Consider the following 26777-nt stretch of genomic DNA (forward strand, 5'->3'; position numbering starts at 1 on the left):
TGCCCAGGAAAAAATTCACCCCAGGAAGCAGCACCCCGTCCATTTCCTGGTTCTCCTGTGTGTGTGCACCCTGGGTTACTTCCTCGGGGAGGCCCCCACCCCTGCTCAGGCCAGGCCAGGCCACCTCGCTCCCCTCCTTCCTTCCTTCGCGTCGCCAGCCTCACCTATTTTCTCCTTCGCCCGCCTCCCTCCCCCACCCCACCCCCTGGAAACTTTTGCTTTTGGCCATCCGGGCCCTGCCAGAGGCCGAGGGATCCGGAGAGAAGCATGCGGTGGGGGATGGGGGGGCTCTGGGAGGAGAATCTGGCCTGGGGGTGGGGTAGGCGCCCGGTACCTCCTCCTCCCTCCCCTCCCCTCCCCCAGGCCTGGCAAAAGCATTCACCTGGAGACCCGCCTCCTGCTGCCTTCAACTGGCCCGGGGAGGATTAGGGAGATTTTGGGCTGGGGGTTGGGAGAGGGGGGGAGGGGGCGTGCTCGGCACCGATCCCCTCCCCCTGATAACCCCCCCCACGCCCAGAAGGAGGAGGGGCGCCCGGCGGGCCAGCAAGGGAGTCCAGCAGTGCAGCGCAGCGCAGCGCGGGGAGGGTTAACCCGCCCATGTAAACGTCGTCTGGGGCTTGTCAGTTTCCGATTTGAGACCCGGGAAAAGGGGGGAAAGGCACGCCTGGCAGCGGGCGGGCAAAGCAGCTTCGGCGGCAGCAGGAATACAACAAGACCGCGGAGACCCCGACGGAGAGGACGAGTGGGCGGGCGCCGAGGTGAGTGCCCTCGGGCGCAGGCGCCGTGCTGGCGGGCGGGGTGGTGGGGAGCCCGTGGGGGGGGGGATCGCGCACCCCGGGATCGGGGCCCGGGATGGGCCATGGGAGAAGAGCTCCCGGGGGCTTTGTCCTCCTCGTGGGGGAGGGAAGGGGAAGCCGGGCACTGGGAGGCACGGGCGGGCGCACCGACGACTGCTGCGATTCAGTTTGGGACGCCCCCACGGGGGAGGTCAGCCGGGGGTTTGTGGGGAGGGTGTGTGGTTTTGGGGGAGGTGCCGGAGCGCGGTGGGTCGCCCCCTCCCCGGTTCCTCGCCCTCTTCCTCACTCGCCGTGGAGTTTCCGAGCCAACGCTCGGCTGCCTCGACGGCGCCACAGCCCCCGGGAGTAGGAGGAAGCGCGCGCCGGGGAAGGTGGGATGCGCAGCCCGGTGGTGCGCGCGGTTCCACTCGGGAGCTCCCTCCAGAGTAAAAGCGCGCAACGCGGCAGCCTCGTCGGGTGGGGGATGCCACCCCCTCGAAGGGGTCGTGGTTTGCTGTCGAAGCGTTCCCCCCCCGAGCGGCACAGCCAATTCTCACAACAGCCCAGGTCCTCTTTTTTTTCCTCCTTTTGCTGAATGGGGACGGAGATTTGAGTAGTAGCCCAAAGCGCGGCCGTAACGTCGAGGCTGCGTCCCTTTCCAAACTTACTACCAAGTCCCATGGAACTTACGTGTGCATCCATTTTTTTGTGTGTAGGATCGCCCTGCACGACCCTCTTTTTGTCCGGTTGGGGTGGGCCACGCATTGCCTACACACTGACCCCGTTCTCCACTCAGTGGGGGAACCGTAGGACCCCCACCCCCGGCCTGGCGCTTTTGCCCTCTGGGCTGGGCTGCTCAGCCTCCCGCCCCTTTCCTTTGTCCCCCGAAGCGGATTCCCCTACGGGGCTTCCAGGTGGGAAGTGGCTGGTTCAAAACAACATCAAAGAGCTTTGCAAACAAAAAACAAAAAAACCCACCCCTCTCCATATCTTTTCTTCTCCTCTCCATTGAGAAGCACCCCAAACCCAAGTAGGGCTGGGTTGCTGTTCTGCCCCAGTTGAGGACCGCCACTCAAGTGCGCTCTCCAGAAGCCATTTATCTGACTTTTACCCTTTCCAGAAGTTAAACATGTTTGATACCCAGTGGAAGTTTGGAGAGGAACTGACTCATTGTGGCATAAGAGGGCCCTTCTGTCACATGCAACAAATCAGTACATCAGCCTTCACCAACCTGGTGCCCTCCAGATGTTTGGACTAAAGTTGTAGTCCAGAACATCTGGGGGCACCAGGTTGGCGAAGGCAGATGCACATCTTTAAGGCGACATAATAAGCCTCTTTGCTATAGGTGAATGTGTGTGTGTGTGTGTTCATATGACATGTGAAATGAGGGGCTCGCATATTTACAGAGTGCCCAGCTTTTACATTTTATGCCAGCCTTCCCCAACCTGGCACCCTCCAGATGTTGTTTACCTATTTATGTACATTTTATATTTATTTATATTTGTCAGGTTCCATTGAGAGTTCTTTAAATCATCCATTTACTGATGAATCTTACTGAGGTCTACGGAACTTTTCTGCGCAGAAAGTGTCTGAAGATTTCAGAATGAAGGGGTGTGTGTGTGTGTGATTCAGAAGATCATACTTGCACTGGTTGTTTACTAACTTTTCTGCAATGGACACATTGATGAGAGTTAGAATAACCACTCTTTGGCTGATATTCTCAACAATACTGAAACGTGGATTTGTTAACTCTTGAAACCTTTAACCACATTTTTATTCACAGAAGTGGGGTGGCTACGTCCTGCACCCACATATTGGTAAGATTGCTGTACAATGCTAGTCTTACTCAAGAATAGACCTATTGACACTAATGGCTGTGACTCAAGCCCATTGATTTCAATGGATGGCATCCAGCTAAACAATCCCCCTAGGGAACCTTTTAGTCATCTTCTTTACCCCATGCCCCTAAATATGGTCTGGGGTTTCTCTTTGGATAATTTTTTAAGGTGGTTTGTTTGTGCTAGTGGAACAATTTAACTAGATACCACCTGCTGGGTCTACTCTAATTTAGCTCAGTGGCTCCCAAGCCTTCTCAGGCTCCCTTGGTTGCAGAAGCTCCTTCTCAGGGACTCCTGCCCCCCAAAAGCAGTATTCAAAATAGTGATTTGCAGCACCCTCTAAGAAATACAGCAACCCAATAAAGTTCAAAACAGTAACCATTAATTGCACATTTATTCCAACTCCAATTAGAACTAGTCAGTTTAATTTAATTCAACAAAACTGATCACCTTGTTCCAGAGATACCAGCTTTTAAAAGTGATAGTGACTGATATCTCCAGCGCTTACCCGCCTTTAGTGCCCCCCTCTTCCCTTTTAGCACCCCCACAAGTAATTCCACAGCCCCCATCTTAGGAGACACGACTCCCTGCCTTGGGAACCACTGACTTAGCTGGATATTACAACCCACATATTTTGCCTATCTTTTGGGCATTATTTACACAACTCTCCATCCATCTGAGACTTTTCAGTTGCTGCTGTGAACGGAGGACAAATGGTTGCGGAATAACAGGGGCCCGGGGGGGGGGGGCTGACTCAAACATGGCAAGGCTGCAGCGGCTGGTCCAAGCGGCTACCAGCTTGCTTAAGAGAGCTTGCCACTGCGACTGGGCCTTACGTTTGCAGGCCAGGTTCTTACTGCTGCTGCAAATGTCCCTGGGTTTCTTTCCCCTATATGCTGGGGGATTGACAGCTGCGCCTGGGAAATGGTGGCGCCTGATGTGATGTGAGAATGCATGAAAGCCTTGCCAGGCGGTGGAGCATTCTTACATGCCGCTTTCGATGTTGTGAAGCATCCTGCTTGTGCCGCAGCCATTCCTCGCTGGATTGTGGTGTTTTAAACTCTGCCGCTGCAAAAATCTGGGAAAGGGGTGTGCTGCGCTGGCAAGGGCTGGAAGAGGTGGCTCCGTCTGGGGGTGTCTCTTCAGACAAAGAGATGTGCAAAGCATGCACCATGTTGTGACTCCAGGGGTGCAATCGTCCCTGGAAATGCATGTCTGAATTGGGTCACAAGCCCAGCCAGGACCTTTCTAACGCTCAGTGAGGTCTGGGTGCCGTGTGTGCATTTGAGAGCTTCCCCTTCCTTATCTTCTGAGCCAGGTTGCACTGTTTGTCCAGGTCGATGTGGCCTTGTCCATGCGGGAGGCCCAAGACAATTGCTCTCTCCTTACAAAGGGCCTGGGGAGGGGATTGGTCTTGAGGCCAGATAGCCCTTCAAGCTTTCAACATCCATTGTACCTGAAAAGCTGGCTGCTGCTGGTGGTTGTGTGTATGTTTGCTGTGCATCGACAGCCAGAAGTAGCACTGCTTCTGAATAACCAGTTGCTGGAAGCCACAGCAGGGGAGAGGGCCACTCTTGTGTTCAAATGCTGCTTGTGGGCTTCCCCCAGGCATAGTTAGCCACTGTGAGAAAAGGATGCTGGACAGGATGGGCCATTGCCCCGATCCAACAGGCTACTCTTATGTGCCTTTTGCAAAAGGACTGGTTATGCCAACCTGACTCTAAGCTGCTTGAGTTGGATAGCATCTCCCATTCTTTGGGAGCAGAATGTGTGTCTTGAGTAGATATTAGCTGGTGGTTAGAGGCATGGAGCCATTCCCGAGGCAGGGGAAGGAAGAGGAGCCGGGAGTTCTCCAAACGCTCAGCTATAAAACAGAGGTTTCCTGGCGCTTGAGGCTTTCCGGTAATGATGTAATTTAAGAAAGAGGGTGAAGGAGGGAAGGTGGATAAGGAATGGAGCCACATCCTCTGTTAGAATGGCGAGGTGAGACTCTGGGAAGTTGCGTGTCAGAGAAAGAGAGGGCGACAGAGATAGGGGGAGAGGTCTAGAAGAGGCAACATTGCTTTGCCTCGGGGGCTGGAGGGCTAGGCAAGATTGCAAGCAGGGAGTTTAGATGCAGGGCTGATTTTAACTTGGGCATTTCTGCACTGTGGGAATGGTCACGTAATGTAGAGCTCGGCCCCAGAGCCTGATTCAGGCGCCAAGTCTCTGGCGGTGATTGAAACAACAGTGCTTCTGAGCATGTGGGGAGTTCCTTCATCACTATGGTGGGAGTCTCAGCCAAGCTGGGTGTCAGTGCTGCCAAATCACAGTGGCTAAGGGTCTCCGCTTGGATTAGGATGGGTTGGGCATTATATCACGCACAACTTCCACTGCAATCTGAAAGTGCAAAAAGTACTGACCCACATTGCAGGGCTGTTGTGAAGATAATTGATTACGGATAATGCATGTGCTATGCTTTGAACACTCCAGATAGCACACATTGTTTGAAATATGAATGCTGTCCCTCCAAATGCTGGAGGGAGCTAAGAACCACAGCAATAAAAGAAATTAGACAAAATTATACAGTGAAACAAACAAACCTGGGAGGCAATTAAAAGTGACCAACTGCAGGAGAGCTCTCGTCCAAATTATTGTTGTGATGGTTAAGGATCTGCAACAAGAATGCTTGTTGTCAACCATTTCCTTGTAAAAACAAATTAGACACTGCTCATAAGTTTATCTGTCCTGGAAGGACAGATCCTGAAGCTGAGGCTCCAATACTTTGGCCACCTCATGAGAAGAGAAGACTCCCTGGAAAAGACCCTGATGTTGGGAAAGATTGAGGGCACTAGGAGAAGGGGACGACAGAGGACGAGATGGTTGGACAGTGTTCTCGAAGCTACGAACATGAGTCTGACCAAACTGCGGGAGGCAGTGGAAGACAGGAGTGCCTGGCGTGCTCTGGTCCATGGGGTCACGAAGAGTTGGACATGACTAAACGACTAAACAACAACAACAACAACAACAACATAAGTTTATTTCCCACCATCAAGTGCATCTTGGAGGAAAGCACATTGTAATATATGCTCATCCTTAGCTATGAATGGGGACCTGAATAATCTGTGCATAAAAACATGTGAATTAAATGCCTAAGAAGAATCAGGGTTCTGGATCTAGTAGAATCCCAAGATCTGTCACCCAGAGATGGATGCAAAAGATCCTAAGCTCAGGAATTTTTGTTTCAGGAATTTTGTAATACAGTAGTGCTCAATATCCTTCCACACATAATTCCACTCCTGGCCACTTAATATGCACAGTATAATTGAGGGAGGGGATAGGAAGAAAGGAGGAGAAGGCCAGACTCTCCCCAACTCTTTCCACTGATGGGGGGAGAAGCTTGGCTTCCCTGGGGCTGCACCAAGGTGGACACAAATTGGTAGCTGATATTCACCCAAGATCCATCATGAATTATTCCAAACCTGTTGCAAAGATATTTTGAGGATGCTGATATTGGAGTTTGACACCATTGCTGCTGCTTCCGGCAGTGAGTTCCACAGGTTGTTTGGCCACTGCGATGACCCAAATTCTTGACTGAACTGTCCTGCTTCGCCACAGTTGCAACGTTCAAGGCCCTGGAAGACAAAGTACACTACTTTTCAGTGGAGACTGCTAAGTTTCAAGCCATCATCTGATCTAAGAGTGGGATACAATAGTAGTAGTAGTAGTAGTAGTAGTAGTAGTTGTTGTTAACCACCCTTAATCATAAGATCTCTTTTTCAATAGTCACCTGTCATTTTACAATAAGGACAATGAATGATGATCCAAATACACATTTAATTTCAACTTTCCCCTGCCCTTTCCATGGTTCACTTCATTATTTTCTTTTCTACTACATATTCTAATCAATCCCTATCTTTTCATTGTCTCGTTTTCTATATCTCCCTAGTTATTACTGCTGAATTTACTCTGTTACTGTTAACTTTTTAATATGCTTACAGCAATTTTCCAAATAATCTACAAAACATTTTCAATCTTCTTTAAATAGTTTTCCATCTTGATCTCTTATTCTGTTTGTCAATCTTGCCATTTCTACATATTCTATCAGTTTCACCTGCCATTCTTCCTTTGTTGATATTATACCCTTTTTCTACCTCTGGGTATATACCATTTGAGCTGCTGTAGTTGCATACATAAAGAGGGATTTCTGATCTTTCAATACACTTTCATCTGTTACACTTAGAAGACAGGATTCTGGGCATTTAACAAATGATTTTTAAAGCATTTTTTTCAGTTATATCATCTCCCAATGTCTTAACCTTTTTGCATGTCCACCACATAGGATGAAATGTATCTTCTTTTTATTTACATTTCTGACAGATATCTGCTTCAGATTTGTACATCTTTGCTAATTTACTTATACGACCTATAAATCATTTCCATGTAATTCTACCTTAGTGTGTAACATGCTGTAAATTTCAAATCCTTTTTCCATAATTTCTCCCATGCAGACAACTCTTATATTACGACCTATATCTCTTGCCCAGTGAATCATAGCTGATTTTGCCAATTCATCTTCAGTTTCCCATTCAAATAATAAGTTGTACATTTTGGATCTTCATCATAAGATCTCAGGGCAATTCATAGAATAAAATACAAGATAAAAATATGTGGAAATAACTAAAATGAAACTGGCAAAACAGTAATACCCGCCCCCCTTCCCACAGGCACATATTAGAAGACTGTAATAAGCCAAAGGCCTGGTTAAAAAGGAACATTTTTGCCTGGCACCTAAAAATATGAATGGAGCATTCCACAAATGGGGAGTTTAATCCAGAATGCGGCAGCTAGACTGGTGACTGGGAGCGGCCGCCAAGACCACATAACACCGGTCTTGAAAGATTTACATTGGCTCCCAGTACGTTTCCGAGCACAGTTCAAAGTGTTGGTGCTGACCTTTAAAGCCCTAAATGGCCTCGGTCCTGTATACCTGAAGGAGCGTCTCCACCCCCATTGTTCTGCTCGGACACTGAGGTCCAGTACCGAGGGCCTTCTGGCGGTTCCCTCACTGCGAGAAGCCAAGTTACAGGGAACCAGGCAGAGGGCCTTCTCGGTGGTGGCGCCCGCCCTGTGGAATGCCCTCCCATCAGAGGTCAGAGACATTTGTTGTTGTTGTTGTTTAGTCGTTTAGTCGTGTCCGACTCTTCGTGACCCCATGGACCATAGCACGCCAGGCACTCCTGTCTTGCACTGCCTCCCGCAGTTTGGTCAAACTCATGTTCGTAGCTTCGAGAACACTGTCCAACCATCTTGTCCTCTGACGTCCCCTTCTCCTAGTGCCCTCAATCTTTCCCAACATCAGGGTCTTTTCCAAGGATTCTTCTCTTCTCATGAGGTGGCCAAAGTATTGGAGCCTCAGCTTCACAATCTGTCCTTCCAGGGAGCACTCAGGGCTGATTTCCTTCAGAATGGATAGGTTTGATCTTCTTGCAGTCCATGGGACTCTCAAGAGTCTCCTCCAGCACCATAATTCAAAAGCATCAATTCTTCGGCGATCAGCCTTCTTTATGGTCCAGCTCTCACTTCCATACATCACTACTGGGAAAACCATAGCTTTAACTATACGGACCTTTGTCGGCAAGGTGATGTCTCTGCTTTTTAAGATGCTGTCTAGGTTTGTCATTGCTTTTCTCCCAAGAAGCAGGCGTCTTTTAATTTCGTGACTGCTGTCACCATCTGCAGTGATCAAGGAGCCCAAGAAGGTAAAATCTCTCACTGCCTCCATTTCTTCCCCTTCTATTTGCCAGGAGGTGATGGGACCAGTGGCCATGATCTTGGTTTTTTTGATGTTGAGCTTCAGACCATATTTTGCGCTCTCCTCTTTCACCCTCATTAAAAGGTTCTTTAATTCCTCCTCACTTTCTGCCATCAAGGTTGTGTCATCTGCATATCTGAGGTTGTTGATATTTCTTCCGGCAATCTTAATTTAGAAAATACCTAAAGGTAGCCCTGTTTAGGGAAGTTTTTAATCTGTGATATTTGATGTATTTTAATGTTTGTTGGACGCCGCCCAGAGTGGCAGGGGAAGCCCAGCCAGATGGGCGGGATATAAATAATAAATTATTATTATTTATTATTATTATTTAAGTACTTCTGCTCCTCAGTTGCAAGGATCATTTATATCCCGCCCATCAGGCCAAAGGCCCATCTGGTTGGCCACTGTGAGAACAGGATGATGGACAAGATGAGCCATTGCCTGATACAGCAGGAGCCTCTTATCTTCTTAAGGCACCTGTGGGAATCTACAAAGCCCCAACCAACTTGGGACCAGGATGCCTTAAAGATGCCCAGCTCTATACCTGAGATTGTCCTGGAGGAGGGCTGTTAGCTGTTGAAGTCAGGTATTTCATGTCCGCATCCTGTTCTCACAGTGTCCCCCTATGCCCCAGTGGGCAACCAGCGACACTCTCCTGGCAGAGATTCGGCAGAGTCCGCTTTGCCTTTGACTTCCAAAGGTTTCTTGAAAGATCCTGCTTGTTTCCTGCTTGGCAGGGGGTTGGACTGGATGGCCCTTGTGGTCTCTTCCAACTATGATTCTATGATTCTATGATCTTTATATGCCAGTGGGCTTATAAACCAGTCATTTTATGTTTTATGGCAGTAGCAAGAAATGAGCTGGCGGTAGAAAAATGCATTTAGAAACAAGTAAACAGACATGCAGTATTCTAGGAGGAGGAGCAGCTGCAGAGCAGAAATCCTGTGAAATGAGGGCAAAGACTTGCAGCCTACCTAGATGAATGCTCTCAGCATCAAGGAGGGCCTCCTTTGCAGTCGGGGTCACAGAGTCACGGCTAACTGAGCAGGACTTGCGTTCCTGAGATTCTCTCCCCCTTTCCTTTCCACAACCTCCACGTCACTCCTTCGCGTGTCCCCGTCTCTGGCCTGACTGTTTTCCTCTACCGACTCTCCCTTGCCCTCCTCCCCACCTCCTTGTCAAAAGAGTCTGAATTCTGTTGCAAAGCCTAGTTAATTTGGTTCCAGAACAAACCATGCAAATTAAGAGGTGCATAATTGTGGCTGATTTGCACAATTTAATGAGACTGTAGCTGCTGAGTTTTTTTCTTTTTCTTAAAGTGCCTGGCCTTGTTTTCAGAGAAGGTCTCTGCCTGTAATCCTTGGCAAGGGAGGAGAAGTTGGCGTGGGTTCAACTGCTGGTGGTGATGGATATTGTGTGTGTGATGTTTGGGGATGAAGTGAAACCCACCAAATTAATTCAGTCATTAAGGCCAAAGCTGGGATTGTGCTGATTTCTGCCCCCTTGACAGGTTGTTTTCTTCTGCTTGCTGTTTTTGGATGGGGTGGGGGTGGGGAAACATACCAGGAAACATATCAGGAATCTGATGAGGTGCAGGGGCGAAAAGGGGTGATCTGGAGTCTGCCACGCTCTTTTAAAACCCGGTAGCTCCGCCTCCAGCTGGCCCTATTGGCCAGCCCTGAGCGCAGCAGGTAAAGGTGGAGCAGGGGGCCGGACACGCCCCCCCCCTGCTTGCAGCGTGGAGCGGGTCCCGCCCGCAAATTCCCCCCTCTCTGAAGAGGAGGGATCTTTTTGGGTGGGAGCACTGTGGAACTCCATTCAGATCTGGTACTCGAAGTACGGTAAATTCCTGGGCGCAGGATTCTTTAATTCTAAACGTATGTCTTTTGCAACAGGCTCTGGTTGGTGGATCCTAGTAAAAATCAAAGTAGATCCCAGAAGCCTGAAGTCTTGTCTGTCCCTGGTCTGTGCAAAGTAGCTGCAGTTTAACCTGGGGGGATCATATAGGAATCTCTCCTAGCTCTACCTTGAGAAGCCAGGGATTGGACCTGGGATCTTGTCGCCTGCAAGGGAATGTTCTAACCCCTGAGCCACATCCTTTGCCTTTCCCATAAGCACTGTTAGTATGCGTGAAATTGGTCACTTTTTACTTAGAATGCCAGTTTCTAATAAATCAAGTTATTTTCATTTTTTTAAAACAAACAAACAAACAAACATGTAGATGTATTATTGATTTTTCAAGCAACAGCTCAACCAGATTTTGTTTGTGCACCAAAAATCCCCACCATTTCAACATTTTCAATTATTCTGAAAGTGGTAGCAAACTGAGGGTGTACAGAAGAAGCCATTCAGTAGCAGAAAGTGGTTCATTTTAGGGAACCACTGACATGCTTTATAACCCCCATGGAGAATGCTAGTGGCTATTCTAAATATGTTGTTGTTGTTGTTTAGTCGTTTAGTCGTGTCCGACTCTTTGTGACCCCATGGACCAAAGCATGCCAGGCACTCCTGTCCTGCACTACCTCCCGCAGTTTGGTCAAACTCATGTTCGTAGCTTCAAGAACACTGTCCAACCATCTCGTCCTCTGACGTCCCCTTCTCCTTGTGCCCTCCATCTTTCCCAACATCAGGGTCTTTTCCAGGGAGTCTTCTCTTATCATGAGGTGGCCAAAGTATTGGAGCCTCAGCTTCAGGATCTGTCCTTCCAGTGAGCACTCGGGGCTGATTTCCTTAAGAATGGATAGGTTTGATCTTCTTGCAGTCCATGGGACTCTCAAGAGTCTCCTCCAGCACCATAATTCAAAAGCATCAATTCTTTGGCGATCAGCCTTCTTTATGGTCCAAGCTCTCACTTCCCACTGTAATATGTTACAGCCATTTAAAATACTGAACTGCTTATAGAAGTGATCCGTGCACCCATTTTTCCGCTGGCCTTTGGTTCCAGCTGCCGGCACTCTCTTTAGTCTGAGCCCAATGTGCCATGCGCCACCACATCCTAGGAGCAGGCAGGGCTCTCCAGCTCTACCAAAAGGTGGATATTTGGAGAGGGATGTGAGGCACTGCCGCCTTCCTGCGGTGAGGCCTTTCTTCCTCAGACAGACCTTGAGCCTAGCCTCTGCAACCTCGGCAACCGAACAAATGCAGAATTGCTGCACGGGCAAAAAATGATCTGGGGTGGGGTGGGGTGGCTTCCTCTCCAGCCTCTTGAGCAATGGCTTTTTCTGCCTCCCCACTTCCACCTACTCTCTGAAGACTGGAGATGAGAGCCTCTTAAGAATATTAGGGGGGTGGGCAGGGAAAGGACTAGACCATGTGAAAAAGGAACATAATATTTTAGCTGCAGTTCATTCATTTTCAGCTTTGTATTCTTGCTATAAAAAAGTGCGCCTAAATATTTCGTTGTTGCGCCCATAACCTAGGTTTAAGGTGCCATTTAGTTCCTGGTTTTCTTTTTTCTTTCTTTTTTTGAAAAATGTTAAGAAAATACACCAGAACTTCAGAAATAAAATGTAAAGTACAAATTACACACACAAAAAGTATCCTTATAATTCAAATATGGTTACATTCAAACTCAAAATAAATCTAAGATTATACAGAACCAAATGAAGTCTAAAAGTGTGTTCTAATTTCGAAAACTATCAATACTTCCCACCCTTTCCACTATACCTGGTTTTTCAGATTGATGTTTCTCACAGGCTTGATATTATTAGATTTCTTCTTCTGTTTCCTCTCTTTTTGTCTCTTTATTTGTTTACCATTACAAATACCGTTCTAAATCTGTCAGTAGTGAATTGTTAGTGCTGTACATTTTTAAATATTCTCTGAAAATAACCCACTCTTTTGATGTCTTCTGAATACCTATTCCTCGCACCCACCCCGTCAATTTCGCTACAGTGGAACCTCGGTTTATGAACACCTCGGTTTACGAATTTTCGGTTTACGAACGCCGTGGACCCATCTGGAACAGATTAATTCACTTTCCATTACTTTCAATGGGAAAGTTCGCTTCAGTTTATGAACATACTTCCGGAACCAATTACACCCATGCTTCAGGTTAAGTACGCTTCAGGTTGAGTACTCCGCGGACCCGTCTGGAACGGATTAATCCACTTTCCATTACTTTCAATGGGAAAGTTGGCTTCAGTTTATGAACGCTTCAGTTTATGAACAGACTTCTGGAACCAATTGTGTTCATAAACCGAGGTACCACTGTAGTTGTAAATATTCAATCATTAAAACCTGCCATTCAGTGATCCTTGGGAGTGTTTCAGTTCCTGGTTTTCATATCTCCGTCTCTTAACACTGGTTGGAAGTTTTCGAGTGTCCTGGCCATTGCAGAGAAGCACCTCTCCCAAGAGCTGGTCCTCAGTACAGTACTTATGCCTGCCATGCTTAGAGGTGGGTGGGTGGGTGGGGGTAAGGTCCAGGCAACCCTCTTCCTCCTCCTCCAACACCTGCACTCTCTCCCTTCGACTTTTTTCCTCCGTTGGGGCCTCTGGGCAAGCCCCAATTAAACAAATTCAGCCAGAACTTGCTAAATGGCAACCAATTATTTCTGCACCCCTTTGAAAGGAGCAGAGGGGGCAGCTCTGCAAGGACAAAAGCCTGGGATTAACTCTGGAGAAGCCAGGCGGGTAAGAAAGAGGCAGCAGCAGCCCAGGTTGCTGGTGTGGGGGAGCCATCCGTAAGCCTCTCTGCCCTGAATTGGTCCAATCCTCTTTTAAAGTTGGTGGCCCTCGCTGTCCCCTGTGGAAGAGAGCTCCATAACAGCCAGCTTTCGATCACTGACTATCAAGCCAGAAGCTGAACCTCCATGTGTGCCTCCCCACATCGTCCCCATCCCCGGTCACTTTTTTTAAAAATAAAAATATATGGTTAAGAGAACTGAGATCCCCGAAGGCAGCTGGCTGTATTCTTTCCTCCCAGAGCGTCCCACATCTGTTTGTTCCTCTTCCCGCGTGATTCATTGATGGAGCCAGCCAAGCTGCAGGCTCGCTCTCTCAGCCTGCACCTGTTCCAGGGTTTGGGGGTGGGGTAGGATACAATAGATTTTCACAAAAAGATGAAATGAAGACTTTGCTACACACCCATTCCAGTCAATAGGTCGGTACACACAGGTGTACTTGCTTTATTGTGGCAGCGCCCGCTAGGGAGCATCCCAGGCAGAACCGTGTTTTCCATCCACATGTTTGCCCAGCAGCTGCTGAATGAAGAACTCGAGGGATGTGCATGTGTGAATTGGGCAATTTGGGTGTTGGGCAGGCCAGACCACCCCTCTACCTGCTGCCTTGTATCTGTCATCTGTTGTTGTTGTTTAGTCGTTTAGTCGTGTCCGACTCTTCATGACCCCATGGACCAAAGCACGCCGGGCACTCCTGTCTTGCACTGCCTCCCGCAGTTTGGTCAAATTCATGTTCGTAGCTTCGAGAACACTGTCCAACCATCTCGTCCTCTGTCATCTACACTTGAACTATTGGGCTAAGGCAGGCATCCCCAAACTGCAACCCTCCAGATGTTTTGGCCTACAACTCCCATGATCCCTAGCTAACAGGACCAGTGGTCAGGGATGATGGGAATTGTAGTCCAAAACATCTGGAGGGCTGAAGTTTGGGGATGCCTGGGCTAAGGCGACTGTTTGATTTTGGAATCTTTAAGATAATATTTCGGTTTCCTGTTAATTATGTTGCTTTGAACGTATACTTTATTTTTGACTTTCTTCTGTAGTGTTTTATTCTGGATAGCTTTATTTGATGTTTTAATGTAGGTTGTACTCCGTTTTGAGGTGTTGTTCTTAAACAGATAAAGTGGTATAGAGATGAAATTAATAATACTGTAATCATGTTCTGAACGGAACCATGGAGTCCCTGCCTACAGCCTCCTCTGAAGCCACGTGCTTCAATTGCCTCAGGAGCAAAAGGCAGAGAGTGTAGCAGAATTATCTGCTCTGCAAAGGAGGCTAAACGGGAGGAGAAAAAACTGAGCAGGAAATCATGCAGAGTTTGCAGGAAGCAGCTCCTTTTCGAAACATAGTAGCCTTTCTTTAATTCTTTACATTTTTCATGGGACACACAATCCAGGGCTTTGTGTTTTCTCCCTGGGGGGGGGGGGAAGTGCTCTGCACATGGTCAGGGATAAGTCTCTTCCACAACCAGCACTTCACACATGATTTGGCTGAGCCCTGGAACTGAAAACAGAGTTGGGTCCAGGGGCTGAGCCCTGGTCCTTGCATTCCACACGAGGCATCTCTCTCTGGAGGAAAGCCCCTTTGAGACGGTTTCTGCCTGATTTACAGGCGGGTCTGTGTGTTACAGGGTGGGGTCCCGCATGCCCAGGCAGCTTCCTCCCACATTGTGTCTTGGGTCTGGGAACAGATGTGTAGGATCAATGAGATTTCGGTAAGCACTGGCTGGCAGGTTTACTCTACCCAGGACACAAATGCCTGCTTCCTTCCCGCCTTCCCTTTGTTGCAGAAACTGCAGAGCTCCAGAGATGAAGCTCAGAGCCTAATAAGCATTTGTGGGGAAATTCTGGCGTTTTCAAGGTTGCACACAACACACAGAAATGGGAGGCATCCAGTGAGGAAGACGAAAAAGGGGGAGCCCGTATCAAGGTGCTGAATAAAGAGTATTGCACTGTTTATTAATTCCCAACACATTTCTGCCAAAACAGGCTTTCCACGGGGTGACTTATTACGTTTCATTGCGGACAACTGAAAACATATTTGAAAGCACTGTAGGCAGAACTCCTGAGGACGCGCCCTGAAAAATGCAAAGAACTTGGGTGTTTCAAAATGGAAGTTTTTGAATTGTCCACAAGGAAACACAATTGCCCCCGAGGAAGGCCTGTCGTGGCTGAAGTGAGTTCGGCATTACTAAAACGGGCGATATTCTACCCCCACCAGTTTCTTGGGTTCTTTCCCCATTTTTTGTCATCTCTAAGGACAGAATGAGACACCCCCGACATGCTGGAATTTGGAGTCTAATGGGCCCGAAAGCTGCTGCAATAGGTCCTGGTGGCGTTTTTTTAAGTGCACAAGAGTTTTGGTTACAGGTAGCCGTGTTGGTCTGCCGTAGTCGAAACAAAATAAAGAAATTCCTTCCAATAGCACCTCAGAGACCAACTAAGTTTGTCATAGGTATGAGCTTGCCTTTCAGGTGCATGCACACTTCTTCAGATACACTGAAACAGAAGAGTTTTGATTTGTCAGATGAGGTGGGAGAGGAAAGGAACTGAAAGGATTAATTGTTGTTGTTGATTAGTTGTTTAGTCGTGTCTGACTCTTCGTGACCCCATGGACCATAGCACGTCAGGCACTCCTGTCTTCCACTGCCTCCCGCAGTTTGGTCAAACTCATATTCGTAGCTTTGAGAACACTGTCCAACCATCTCATCCTCTGTCGTCCCCTTCTCCTTGTGCCCTCCATCTTTCCCAACATCAGGGTCTTTTCCAGGGAGTCTTCTCTTCTCTTGAGGTGGCCAAAGTATTGGAGCCTCAGCTTCACGATCTGTCCTTCCAGTGAGCACTCAGGGCTGATCTCCTTCAGAATGGATAGGTTTGATCTTCTTGCAGTCCATGGGACTCTCAAGAGTCTCCTCCAGCACCAGAATTCAAAAGCATCAATTCTTCGGCGATCAGCCTTCTTTATGGTCCAGCTCTCACTTCCATACATCCCTACTGGGAAAACCATAGCTTTAACTATACGGACCTTTGTAGGCAAGGTGATGTCTCTGCTTTTTAAGATGCTGTCTAGGTTTGTCATTGCTTTTCTCCCAAGTAGCAGGCGTCTTTTAATTTCGTGACTGCTGTCACCATCTGCAGTGATCAAGGAGCCCAAGAAAGTAAAATCTCTCACTGCCTCCATTTCTTCCCCTTCTATTTGCCAGGAGGTGATGGGACCAGTGGCCATGATCTTGGTTTTTTTTATGTTGAGCTTCAGACCATATTTTGCGCTCTCCTCTTTCACCCTCATTAAAAGGTTCTTTAATTCCTCCTCACTTTCTGCCATCAAGGTTGTGTCATCTGCATATCTGAGGTTGTTGATTAATACATGCAGCATATAGTTAGACTGTGGAACCCCCTGCCACAGGAGGCAGTGAGGACCGCCAACTTAGATGTCTTTAAAAGAGGATTGGACAAAACAGCGGAGGAGGAGAGGACTGTCTATCGATGGCTACTAGCCACAGGGGTTCTGCTCTGTCCCCACAGCTGGAGGCAGCAATGCTTTGAATCCCAGTTGCTGGAAACCACAGGGAGGGAGAGGACTCTTGTGTTCAGATTCTGCTTGTGGGTTTCCTATAATGGGCATCTGGTTGGCCACTGTGGGAACAGGATGCTGGAGTAGACGGGCCTCTGTCCTGATCGAGCCGGCTCTGCTTAATGTTCCTATGTGCTTAATGCTACAATCACAGACAGCCGCTCCAAAAATAGGCCCCTTGTTTCTGCTGGTTGTCATCTGTGCTCCACAGGGCATTCATTAAATAGAATCACAGTGTTTTTCATGGCCCATCCCAGGCTCAGGTTGGAGCCAAGCACCTGTTCCCAAACAGCGCATTGCTGGCTTTCGGAGTCTTCTTCCAACACAAGACCTTTGTCTAGAGATCAGCCCTGGTGATGTTGGCCAATTCCACACACACACACACACACACACACACACACACACACAACGCCCCCAGCAAGTCTGCCACAAGTTGTGTTAGATGCAGCCACATCAAACTCATGCCGTGCACATGCGCCAGGGCCGGCTCTACATAGACCCCCGGTGGCGCAGTGCATCATGGCGGGGGGCTGGTAAGCTGGGCGCCGGCCCGGCAAGGAGGGCGCCGCACGGCGAAGGCGTGCGGAAACCAATTGTGCCCTGCGAGGGCGGGGCGGGCGGCGGAGCGATCTCCGCCCCTCAGCACCAGGGCGCGCGATCTGCTCAAGACGGCCCTGACATGCGCAGTGCCTGGGTTGGTGGGTGGCAATTTCTTTTTGTGACTAATCAAGAGTCTGTATAGCAGGTGTGTGGAAGCTGTGGGCCTTCAGGTGTTCATAGAATCATAGAATTGTAGGGTTGAAGGGACCCCTTGCAATGTAGGAATCTCAACTTGCAAATTGATTTTTTTTCCTGGAAGCAAGTAAACACGGAAATAAGTGCTGAAATGGCTCTATTCCACTCTGTTTTCGGAAGTGGATTTTATGATGCTCAAAAGCCCACGTATAATGCAGAAATAAACTGTGCGGATGCCGCATTGCGCTCAGTTCCTGGAAGTGGTTTTTGCATCGTGTGGAAGCTCAGATATAATGTGGAATTTAACAGTTAGGGCAGGGGTCTGCAATCTTTAAGACAAAAAGAGCCACTTGGACCCGTTTCTGAAGAAAAAAAATAAACTGGGAGCCGCAAAACAGGGACGTAATTAGAAATCAGAGGGCCCCATAGCAAAATTTGCTATGCCCAATAATCAATGCCCCAAAATGCCCTAGAAAATTAATCAGGGCCCCAGTGTACCATAAATCATAATCAGTGCCTGATGTAAATAATAATTAATAATGAGGGCCCAATGTCATCCTCGTCATTCTAAAAATAACTTTGAGTTTGGGCTGCCTTGATTACTGGGAATGGGCAAAACTCTGACTCCCTTATTAGGACACCTGTATGGTTTCATGTGTGTTGCTCCCATCAAGTGAACTTATAAAATTTCCTCATATTGAATCAACCCATTGATTAATACATCTACCTCAATCTCCTGACCAGGCCGGCAGGAGGCCACAGGCAGGCCACAGGCAGGAGCAGCAAACACACGCTCCGAGCCCGCAAGCCTTTTCTGCTGCTGGGTGGGAAGAAGTGCGCCCGTTTAAAAAAATAAATAACTCCGCCCCCGCCCCCCCGTGAGCCTATTGGCTGCAGAAATGTGGCGGGGAGGGGCTGATGCAGGGAGGGGGCCGACCACGCTCCCCGGGCTGCTAACGTCACCTTGCGTCCTTTTTGCACAGCGCACGCGCACAGCAGAGTTGTGGACTCCGGCGGGCGCCGTGCGGGGCGCAGGCGCACAGCGCGCCGCAGCAGCTGTGTGCTCCGGCGGCGGTGGGCACCGCGCGAGTGTCTGGCGGGCGTGGCGGGCGCCGCCGCATGGCTCAGGCGCGCATTGTTCGGACGCCCCCTCCCCTCGTATCCGCTCCGGAGCCGCAGCAAAGGTGTAAAAGAGCCACATGCGGCTCCGGAGCCGCAGGTTGCAGACCCCTGAGTTAGGGGGACACCGTGAAAATGGAATAAACGGACACATAAATGCAGCCTTTGTCTTTTTCAGCAAGAGCGTTGCAGGTCCTTGAGTCGCACTTAACCCTGGCCTTGTAAATGAAAATCTATTTCATCACTCCTTCCAAAGGGCCTCTTTACATCTACCCACGTAAAACAATTGCATTGGAAGGTCAAGTCGCCTTGGACTTTGATAAATTAAGCCGTTGGCTTAGCTCAGAGAGGAAGAGGACATCATTTGTCATTATTCCAGTTGCAAATCTTTCCTTTGGCTTTTCTCACTTCGCTCCGTCTGGAGCAAAAAGGCTTGTGTGGATGTGCACCAGTTCGGCTGAGGACCACTTTTTAAATATTTTTTTTAAAAAATGGTTCAGAAAATATGCCAGTATGGTATGTGTGTATGTCATGTTTGGAGAAAGAATGAGGAATTTGTGAAAATGAGCGACGGAAGACCCAGCTGAATTACTTCGTAACCTTTAAAATACAGTATATTACTCGAAAACAAGAGTGTCTGACCTGAGGTGGTTGGATGTCTGCTTCCCTCAGTCCCAGCCAGCATGCCAAGTGGCCAGAGACTTGGGTCTTTGTGAGACAGAGTACGACTTTATTTAGGGAACAGTCTGCCAGAAGTATTTTTCGGCTGCTGTTGGTTTCAGTCTGTTTCGTTTTAGTTTCGTTTATTTTGTAGTTTATATATCTTGCGAATGGATCTGGGATGTTATGTGGAACGGTATAAAAATGAGATGAAAAAACATAAATAAAATGCAGTCGACAGTGAAGTCCAGAAACATCTGGATGGTGCAACATCTGGCAGAAGGTGCTGGGGGTGGGGTAGGGTGGGCAGTAGCTCCTTTGGAGCCCCCCCCCAGCCATCCTGCTCTGGCCATTCCATCACCAGCGCTAGTCCAGTTTGTGCGTTGCTGGGGGTTGGTCTAGATGACTCTTGGGTGCCCTTCAAGCTCTACAATTCTGTGATGATGGGGAAGGGGTGCCACCCCACCTTTTGCCTTGGGCAGCAACACACTTTAGGGCCACCTAAATATTTGGGTGGTTCTTATTCGGTAATGTTGGGTGGGAGCTGTGGAAGGACAATGTGGGATAGTGGTTAGAGTGTCGCCCTGGGCAGAAACCCAGGTTCAAAGCCACTGAGTTTATTTATTTGTTAAATTTGTCAGTTGCTTTATCCCAAAGCAACCTACAGACAGACAGACTATAAGCACCACGTAGATACATTAAAATCAAGAGAAGAGGTATACTGTAGTCAGGTTGTGTAGCAAACATAGGTTATTTTGAACACCAATGACTTTTTTTTACATGTGATTTTAGATTGAGAATGAGTCGTTTGCAAAAAAAAACACTGTTTTGCCTATGATTACAAGTTTACCCTAGAAAAGTCTCAGTTTAATTTTGGGGTTAGATATTTTTCATTTATTCAGAAGAACAAACTGTGAATGCCAGCCTGTTTTGTACAAACAAGCTACAGTATAGGGAAGACTAAAATAAACGGCACACACCTTTTCATTTCTCTAATAACGATACAATGCAACACAATGCTCCGTATTGAGCAGATGGGAGATGAATGCCTGGTAGGTAATGAAAAGAAAACAAAGCAGATCTAAAGGGGGTTCGGTGGATACAGAGCAAGATGCACATCAAAGGATTAAGGAGAGAAGCCTCAGTAGAGGAAGGCTGAGAAAAGCCAGCCTGTGTTTTCTTATTCCTTTGTGTGGAAAGGGGTTCCACTCTCCTCATGTCCAGATGCTGAAATATTTAGAGCTGGATGCATATTTAAGTGACAATGATTTTTTTTTAAAAAAACTGGGAAATCTTTCCACAAGACAATGCTATTCCACGGTTGCTTGTTCTTCACCCTGCGGCATATAAATGCAACCAAAGGACCATCTTTCCCTGGAAATAGAGACTGTGCCTGTTCTCAAGGGGGCTGCAGTCTTCCCTCAAACACCCCCCCCCCAACTGCTTGGGTGACTCGCATTTGGAAGATTTGGTAAGCACGGAACTAAATAAAAATAAATGAAAACTGAATAATTGGGGTCCGTTTTGTTTTGTGTTTTACCAGATCGCCAAAGAAACAAGGTTTTTTTTTTTTGGCTTTATTGGTTTTGAAAACTGTACAACAGAAATGATCAATAAAGTTTGCTATCAAAATAAAAATAAACATTCATTCATTCCTTGGTTGATACTTGTTTTTTTATATCATTCTGAAATTCAATTTAACATGACCTCCAATCTTCCCATTGTGTTTTGAGTCAAATTCCTTAAATACGCACTTAACTTTGCTTTCACCCTATTATTTAACTTACTTAAAGATTTTTCAAGTTGTTCTGTTTACACACAGAAGCTCAATCAAGACCTGCCAACGGACTGATATTTTGACAATGTTCTTTGACATAGACTCTGTATATATTCCACTCTCTGGCAAAAATTTCCTCTGTAACACCTCGTAGCCTTGCTGATAGTCTTGCCAATTCTACATAATCTCTTAGTTTATTTTGCCAGAAACAAGATTTTTTGATTGACTTTCCTAAGGTCCAGGGCAAAGCGCCACATTTCGGAAATTCCCCCTGCCTTCGAAATCCTGGCAATGTCCAGGAAAATCCAGACGTTTGGCAGCCCTATCTGCTGCTCCTGTGGCCACAGAGTTGGATGGTACCCCCAGGGGCCATCTAGTCCAACCCCCTGCAGTGCAGGTATCTCAACTAAAGCACCTGTGCCTCCCATCCTGCAGGTTAACATGAAGAAGGAGAAGGTGGTCCAGTGGACGATGGACAGCGAGGAGGAGAACCTGGTCTTGGTCAATGGAAGCTGCGGAGACCCAGCCAAGGCCAAGGCTGAGTCTACCTTGAAAGTCAAAGGGAAGAAGAAGAATGCAGGTATCCTTGGGAGTCTGCCTCCTGTTCACTCACAGAGGCTGGTGGTTTTGCACCCCGGCTTAGATCCCAAGCGGACTGTGGAGCTAGGCTTGGTGCCAGCCGATGGGCAGCGGTTGGGTCCTGGCTGAAGCTCCTGCGTCTCAGAAGGGCACTAAAAATAGAGGGCACTGAAATGGCTCCAGGGTGGCAGCGGTGGTGTTGTGATGCCTAAGCCCGCCACCAGCACAAACCTGGGCATCCTTGGATCTGGAATGTTTAATGCCACATCCCGTAGAATTCTATCAGCTAGATTGGCCGACAGCTAGATTTTTGCACAGCGGAAGCCACGTCGGACGTTCGTGTTCTGATGAACGTTCGAAAACCGGAGCATTCTGGAGCCGAAACGTTCAAGAACAGAGCCTTTCGAGTTCCAAGGTACCACTGTATTTTATCTGCACAATCAGAATGAATTTCGGGAACCAAAATGCTCTTCTGTTTAGCATGAGCAGGAGCAGTGAACGATATTATAGTTAACTCTTGTCGCTTGTCCTTGCTTAGCCCACCCTACTGCCTGGCTCACAGTTATGAACAATACTGGTGAATGGTGTGTTGTGAATTATGAATGGCCTGTTTTGCCATTAAGAAAAAGAGGTGGGAATAGGCCCATATATGTATGTGGACTGTCCCTGGATGAAGTGGCTTTTCTTCTTTTAAGTTCTCAAAGCTCGTAACCTACCGTAGCTCTAGGTCAGGGGTCAGCAAACTTTTTCAGCAGGGGGCCGGTCCACTGTCCCTCAGATCTTGTGGGGGGGGCCGGACTATATTTTGAAAAAAAATATGAACGAATTCCTATGCCCCACAAATAACCCAGAGATGCATTTTAAATAAAAGGACACATTCTACTCATGTAAAAACACCAGGCAGGCCCCACAAATAACTCAGAGATGCATTTTAAATAAAAGGACACATTCTGCTCATGTAAAAACATGCTGATTCCCGGACCGCCCGAGGGCCGGATTTAGGAGGTGATTGGGCCGCATCTGGTCCCCGGGGACCCTGCTCTAGGTAGCCATATGAACTAGCCAGATGTTTAAATGAGAATCAATCCCTGTCAGTCCATCATTTGAAAAACAAGACTTTAGAGCCCTCAGTTGTCAACTAGGCATTCCATGTTGCCGACTGTAACCTTGTAAGGAGACATTTGGTGCCTGGTTTATATATCGTGAGTTTCCAACACTGCCGGTGGCCAGCAGTGTAGGGGTGATGCTTTGGTTTTGGGGGCCAGCTGGCCAGGTGGCACTGAGGGCACCCTGAGGTCTGGGGTGGCCTCCAGTGGGACCGCAAGCTGCTTGGCCAAACAAGGAGCTTCTCCTTCAGAGGAAGGCAGGAGTGGTCCATGTCTACTTCCTGGAGCGTGTGAGGTTGGAATAGCAAGATGGGGAGTCGTGGAACTGCAAGGTCCTTGCCAGCAGGTTGGGATCAAAGGTGCCCATTGGCAGCCTCCAAACTCCTTGGTCTGCCCTCCTTTGTTCAGGGCAGATGAAGGAGTTGACTGGGCATGGGTCATAGCTGCCAAGTTTTCCCTTTTCTCGCGAGGAAGCCTATTCAGCATAAGGGAAAATCCCTTTAAAAAAGGGATAACTTGGCAGCTATGGCATGGGTAGGTTGAGGGTGGTTGCTGGCTGCGTTGAGCGATGACCCATCAGTTCTCCAGCACAGCTTTGGGCATCAGCTTTGAGAACTAAGATCTGGAGTAGACTAGGGTTTGGGTGCCTGAAGGAAGTGCCTGGGGGGACCCTGGGAGCCAGTCATTGCCTCTGAACCTAACCCACTTCAGAGTTTTCATGAGGGGAGAACCATCCGTGTAATGGGATGTCCCATCAATGGTGGGATGTAAATGCAATAAATAATAACTCTTCCAATGGGCGGCAGCAAAGAAGGCAAAACTGGGGTCTGGAGGAAAGTTTACTTGCCTTGAAGTTTACCTTTAAGCTGCCTATGGATAAACTATTAGGTGAGCAAGTTCTGGGGTGGGGGGGTTCCCCAGTGGCTTGGCACAAATGGGAGGAAGCTGAATCGAGGCCACGTTTCCCCGCTGTGCAGATGCCGATGACGCAGGGAAAGTGCCTCGCAAGACGAAGTGGAAGGAACAGGATGAGGAGGTCCCCAAAGAAGCCCAGGAGGAGGTGAGTTCTTTTTTTCCAAACCCTGAACGTCACATCACATTTATCAGTGATAAATACAATTTATCAGTAATGCAAACCAGCCGTTTGTGGGCCACCTGTCTTTTGGTTCCATAAACTCACCCCCTGTTCCCCCACCCTCCCTTATAGAAAGCATGACTCAGAGCAGGGGGTTGCACAACCCAGTATAAGGAAAACAGTAGCACAATAAAATTCAGTGCAGTAACAATTGATTGCACATTCATTTAAGGGTCCATTAAAACTGTTCAGTTTAATGAATTCAACAAAACTGATCAGTTTGGACTTGTAGGGTTGGAAGGGACCACGAGGATAATCTAGTCTGACCCCTCGCAATGCAGGGATTTTTCATCAAAGCGTGATAGTCATTGACACCTCCAATGCCCTCCTGCTGCCCCCTTGCCTCTTAGCATCCCCCAGCTTATCCCAACGTCCCCTTTGGGAACCAGTGGTGTAAATTATCTGGGGCAGCCATAACCAAGGCCTGAGTGGGGCAGGCGATGCTCTCCCCCCCCCCCCTTTGGATTTCCAGCCACTTCAAAGGCATGCTGACTCCAGAAATGGAGGCTCAACATAGACATTGCGGCTAATAGACCTTGAAAGCTTTGCCTCCCACAAATCTGTCAAATCCTCTTTTCACGCTGTCTAAATTGGTGGCCATCGCTCTGCCCCTGAATTTCCATTGCTGTACCAGCTTTGATGGAAGGATCATGTCACCCCTCGATCCTTCCCCAGTGAAACGAGGGCAGGCTGTAACCTTTCTCTGTCTCGCCTGCCCCTGACAAACCCAGGCAGTGAGCGACACCAATCCTTTTCGGTTCCCAGGTACGGAGGCGCGGATCCGCTGGCTGGGAGAACAGTTTGCGGCAGAAGCCCCCTCCCCGCATCGTCTTCCAGGCCGGACCCGCTGCGCAGGAGAAGAATGTGAAAGACGAAGTGGAGAGCGTGGAGAACTTCAAGGAGAGACACAAAATCAGGGTGAGGCTTGGGTTGCAGTGTCTGTCTGTCTGTCTGTCTGTCTGTCTGTCTGTCTGTCTGTGGTGTTCTAAGGATATTGTAGTCTGTAGACTGGGCCTTCTCAGGGAGGTAGTGGAGCTGGTCAACTTGTGATCTGGAAAATGACCCCATTGCCAGTCCTCCTCGTCTGCTGTTGCACCCCAGATTTCATCCCCTGCTTTAGTAGATGGGGGAGCATAGCTGAATGACAATCCTTTGAACCGCCAAATTGCGGGAATCATAGAATCGTAGAGTTGGAAGAGACCACAAGGGCCATCCAGTCCAACCCCCTGCCAAGCAGGAAACACCATCAAAGCATTCTTGACATATGCCTGTCAATCCTCTGCTTAAAGACCTCCAAGAGAAGTCAAACCAGCCCATCACCCTCCATCCCAGGTGGTGTGTGTACATCACAAACCCATTACACTAGTCCTCATGAGCAGGGAAGTGGCTTGGACACACCAGGTAGCTTTCAGCCCTGCTTTCTGGGCCACAATACGCACGGGTGACGCATTTCGTTGTGATGCTCCCCACCTCGTGAACATTGCGAGGGGAAATTCCCCTTGAGGGTTCAAGGACAGAGGCTCACACAAAATTCCCCGTTGCTCAGGCTTCGTTTCATAACTCGTAACTGGACAGAGTCCAAAGAGTTTGCGAGAGCATAGAATAATAGAATCATAGAGTTGGAAGAGACCACAAGGGTCATCCAGTCCAACCCCCTGCCAAGCAGGAAACACCATCAAAGCATTCTTGACATATGCCTGTCAAGCCTCTGCTTAAAGACCTCCAAAGAAGGAGACTCCACCACACTCCTTGGTAGCAAATTCCACTGCCGAACAGCTCTTACTGTCAGGAAGTTCTTCCCAATGTTCAGGTGGAATCTTCTTTCTTGTAGCTTGAATCCATTGCTCTGTGTCCGCTTCTCTGGAGCAGCAGAAAACAATCTTTCTCCCTCCTCAATATGACATCCTATATAATAATGTCCAAGATGTCCCTGCGTCCAAGCTGTCCCGTGTGTCCCTGGGTCACTGCGCATGTGCCCCAGGGATACAGGGATTGGACAGCAGAGACTGCGCGCGCGCACTCTCCCCCCCCCCCTGCCTCCTCCAACCGCCGCTCCTGCCGGACACCGCCTCACTGCAGGGCACGTCAGGGAAGCGAGGGTGGAGGCCGGTGAAGGCCTCCTCACAACCCTCCCTGGCCGTGAGGAGCGGCGGTTGGAGGAGGCAGGGGGGGGGAGAGTGTGCGCGTCCTTCCTGTCGGCAGCTGGGGGAGAGGAACGGAGGAGGAGAACGCAGTGCTTTCTCCTCCTCCGTTCCTGTCCCCCTGCCGCCAACAGCAAGGACAGGTCCCAGGGTTCGGAGAAGCGCTGCGCAAGCGCTTCTCCGAACCCTGGGATGTCTGCTTGCTGTCGGCGGCTGCGGGAGAGGAACGGAGGAGGAGAACGCAGCGCTTTCTCCTCCTCCGTTTCTGTCCCCCTGCCGCCAACAGCAAGGACAGGTCCCAGGGTTCGGAGAAGCGCTGCGCAAGCGCTTCTCCGAACCCTGGGATGTCTGCTTGCTGTCGGCGGCTGCGGGAGAGGAACGGAGGAGGAGAACGCAGCGCTTTCTCCTCCTCCGTTTCTGTCCCCCTGCCGCCAACAGCAAGGACAGGTCCCAGGGTTCGGAGAAGCGCTGCACAAGCGCCTCTCCGAACTCCAGGATGTTCTAGCGCCCGTTATTGAACGGGCTGAAAACCACTAGTCCTTTCATATATTTGAACATGGCTATCATATCACCCCTTAACCTTCTCTTCTCCAGGCTAAACATACCCAGCTCCCTAAGCCGTTCCTCATAAGACATCGTTTCCAGGCCTTTGAGCATTTCCGCCAGGATCCACACTATATGGACAAAGAGACATCATCTTAGCGGTTCACCCTCTATCCAACCATCCCAGCACCCCGCTCTCTCACAAAACCACAGTCCTTAGAAAACACTTACTCAACCCACTTTTTCTTTACCGCACATATTAGAACCCTCCTTGCACCTTACGCAGAGTTGTTTGCCCCTTTAGCATCTAGCCATCTGGT

At 48.7% G+C, this 26777-nt stretch overlaps 1 protein-coding gene across 1 annotated transcript in view; it reads left to right on the forward strand.

Annotated features, from left to right (window-relative positions):
• Nucleotides 1-226: 226 nt before the first annotated feature.
• The window catches only part of DNMT3B (DNA methyltransferase 3 beta), a 56260-nt gene continuing 29709 nt past the window's right edge, over nt 227-26777 (forward strand). The window contains exons 1-4 of the mRNA XM_035122933.2: nt 227-758; nt 21389-21533; nt 23616-23698; nt 24539-24691. Of these exons, the coding sequence (XP_034978824.1) occupies nt 21395-21533; nt 23616-23698; nt 24539-24691 (375 nt within the window). The 5' untranslated portion in view covers nt 227-758; nt 21389-21394. The remainder of the gene's footprint in view (nt 759-21388; nt 21534-23615; nt 23699-24538; nt 24692-26777) is intronic.

This window comes from Zootoca vivipara, chromosome 7 (assembly GCF_963506605.1).
Source record: "Zootoca vivipara chromosome 7, rZooViv1.1, whole genome shotgun sequence".
Classification (NCBI taxonomy): Eukaryota; Metazoa; Chordata; class Lepidosauria; order Squamata; family Lacertidae; genus Zootoca; species Zootoca vivipara.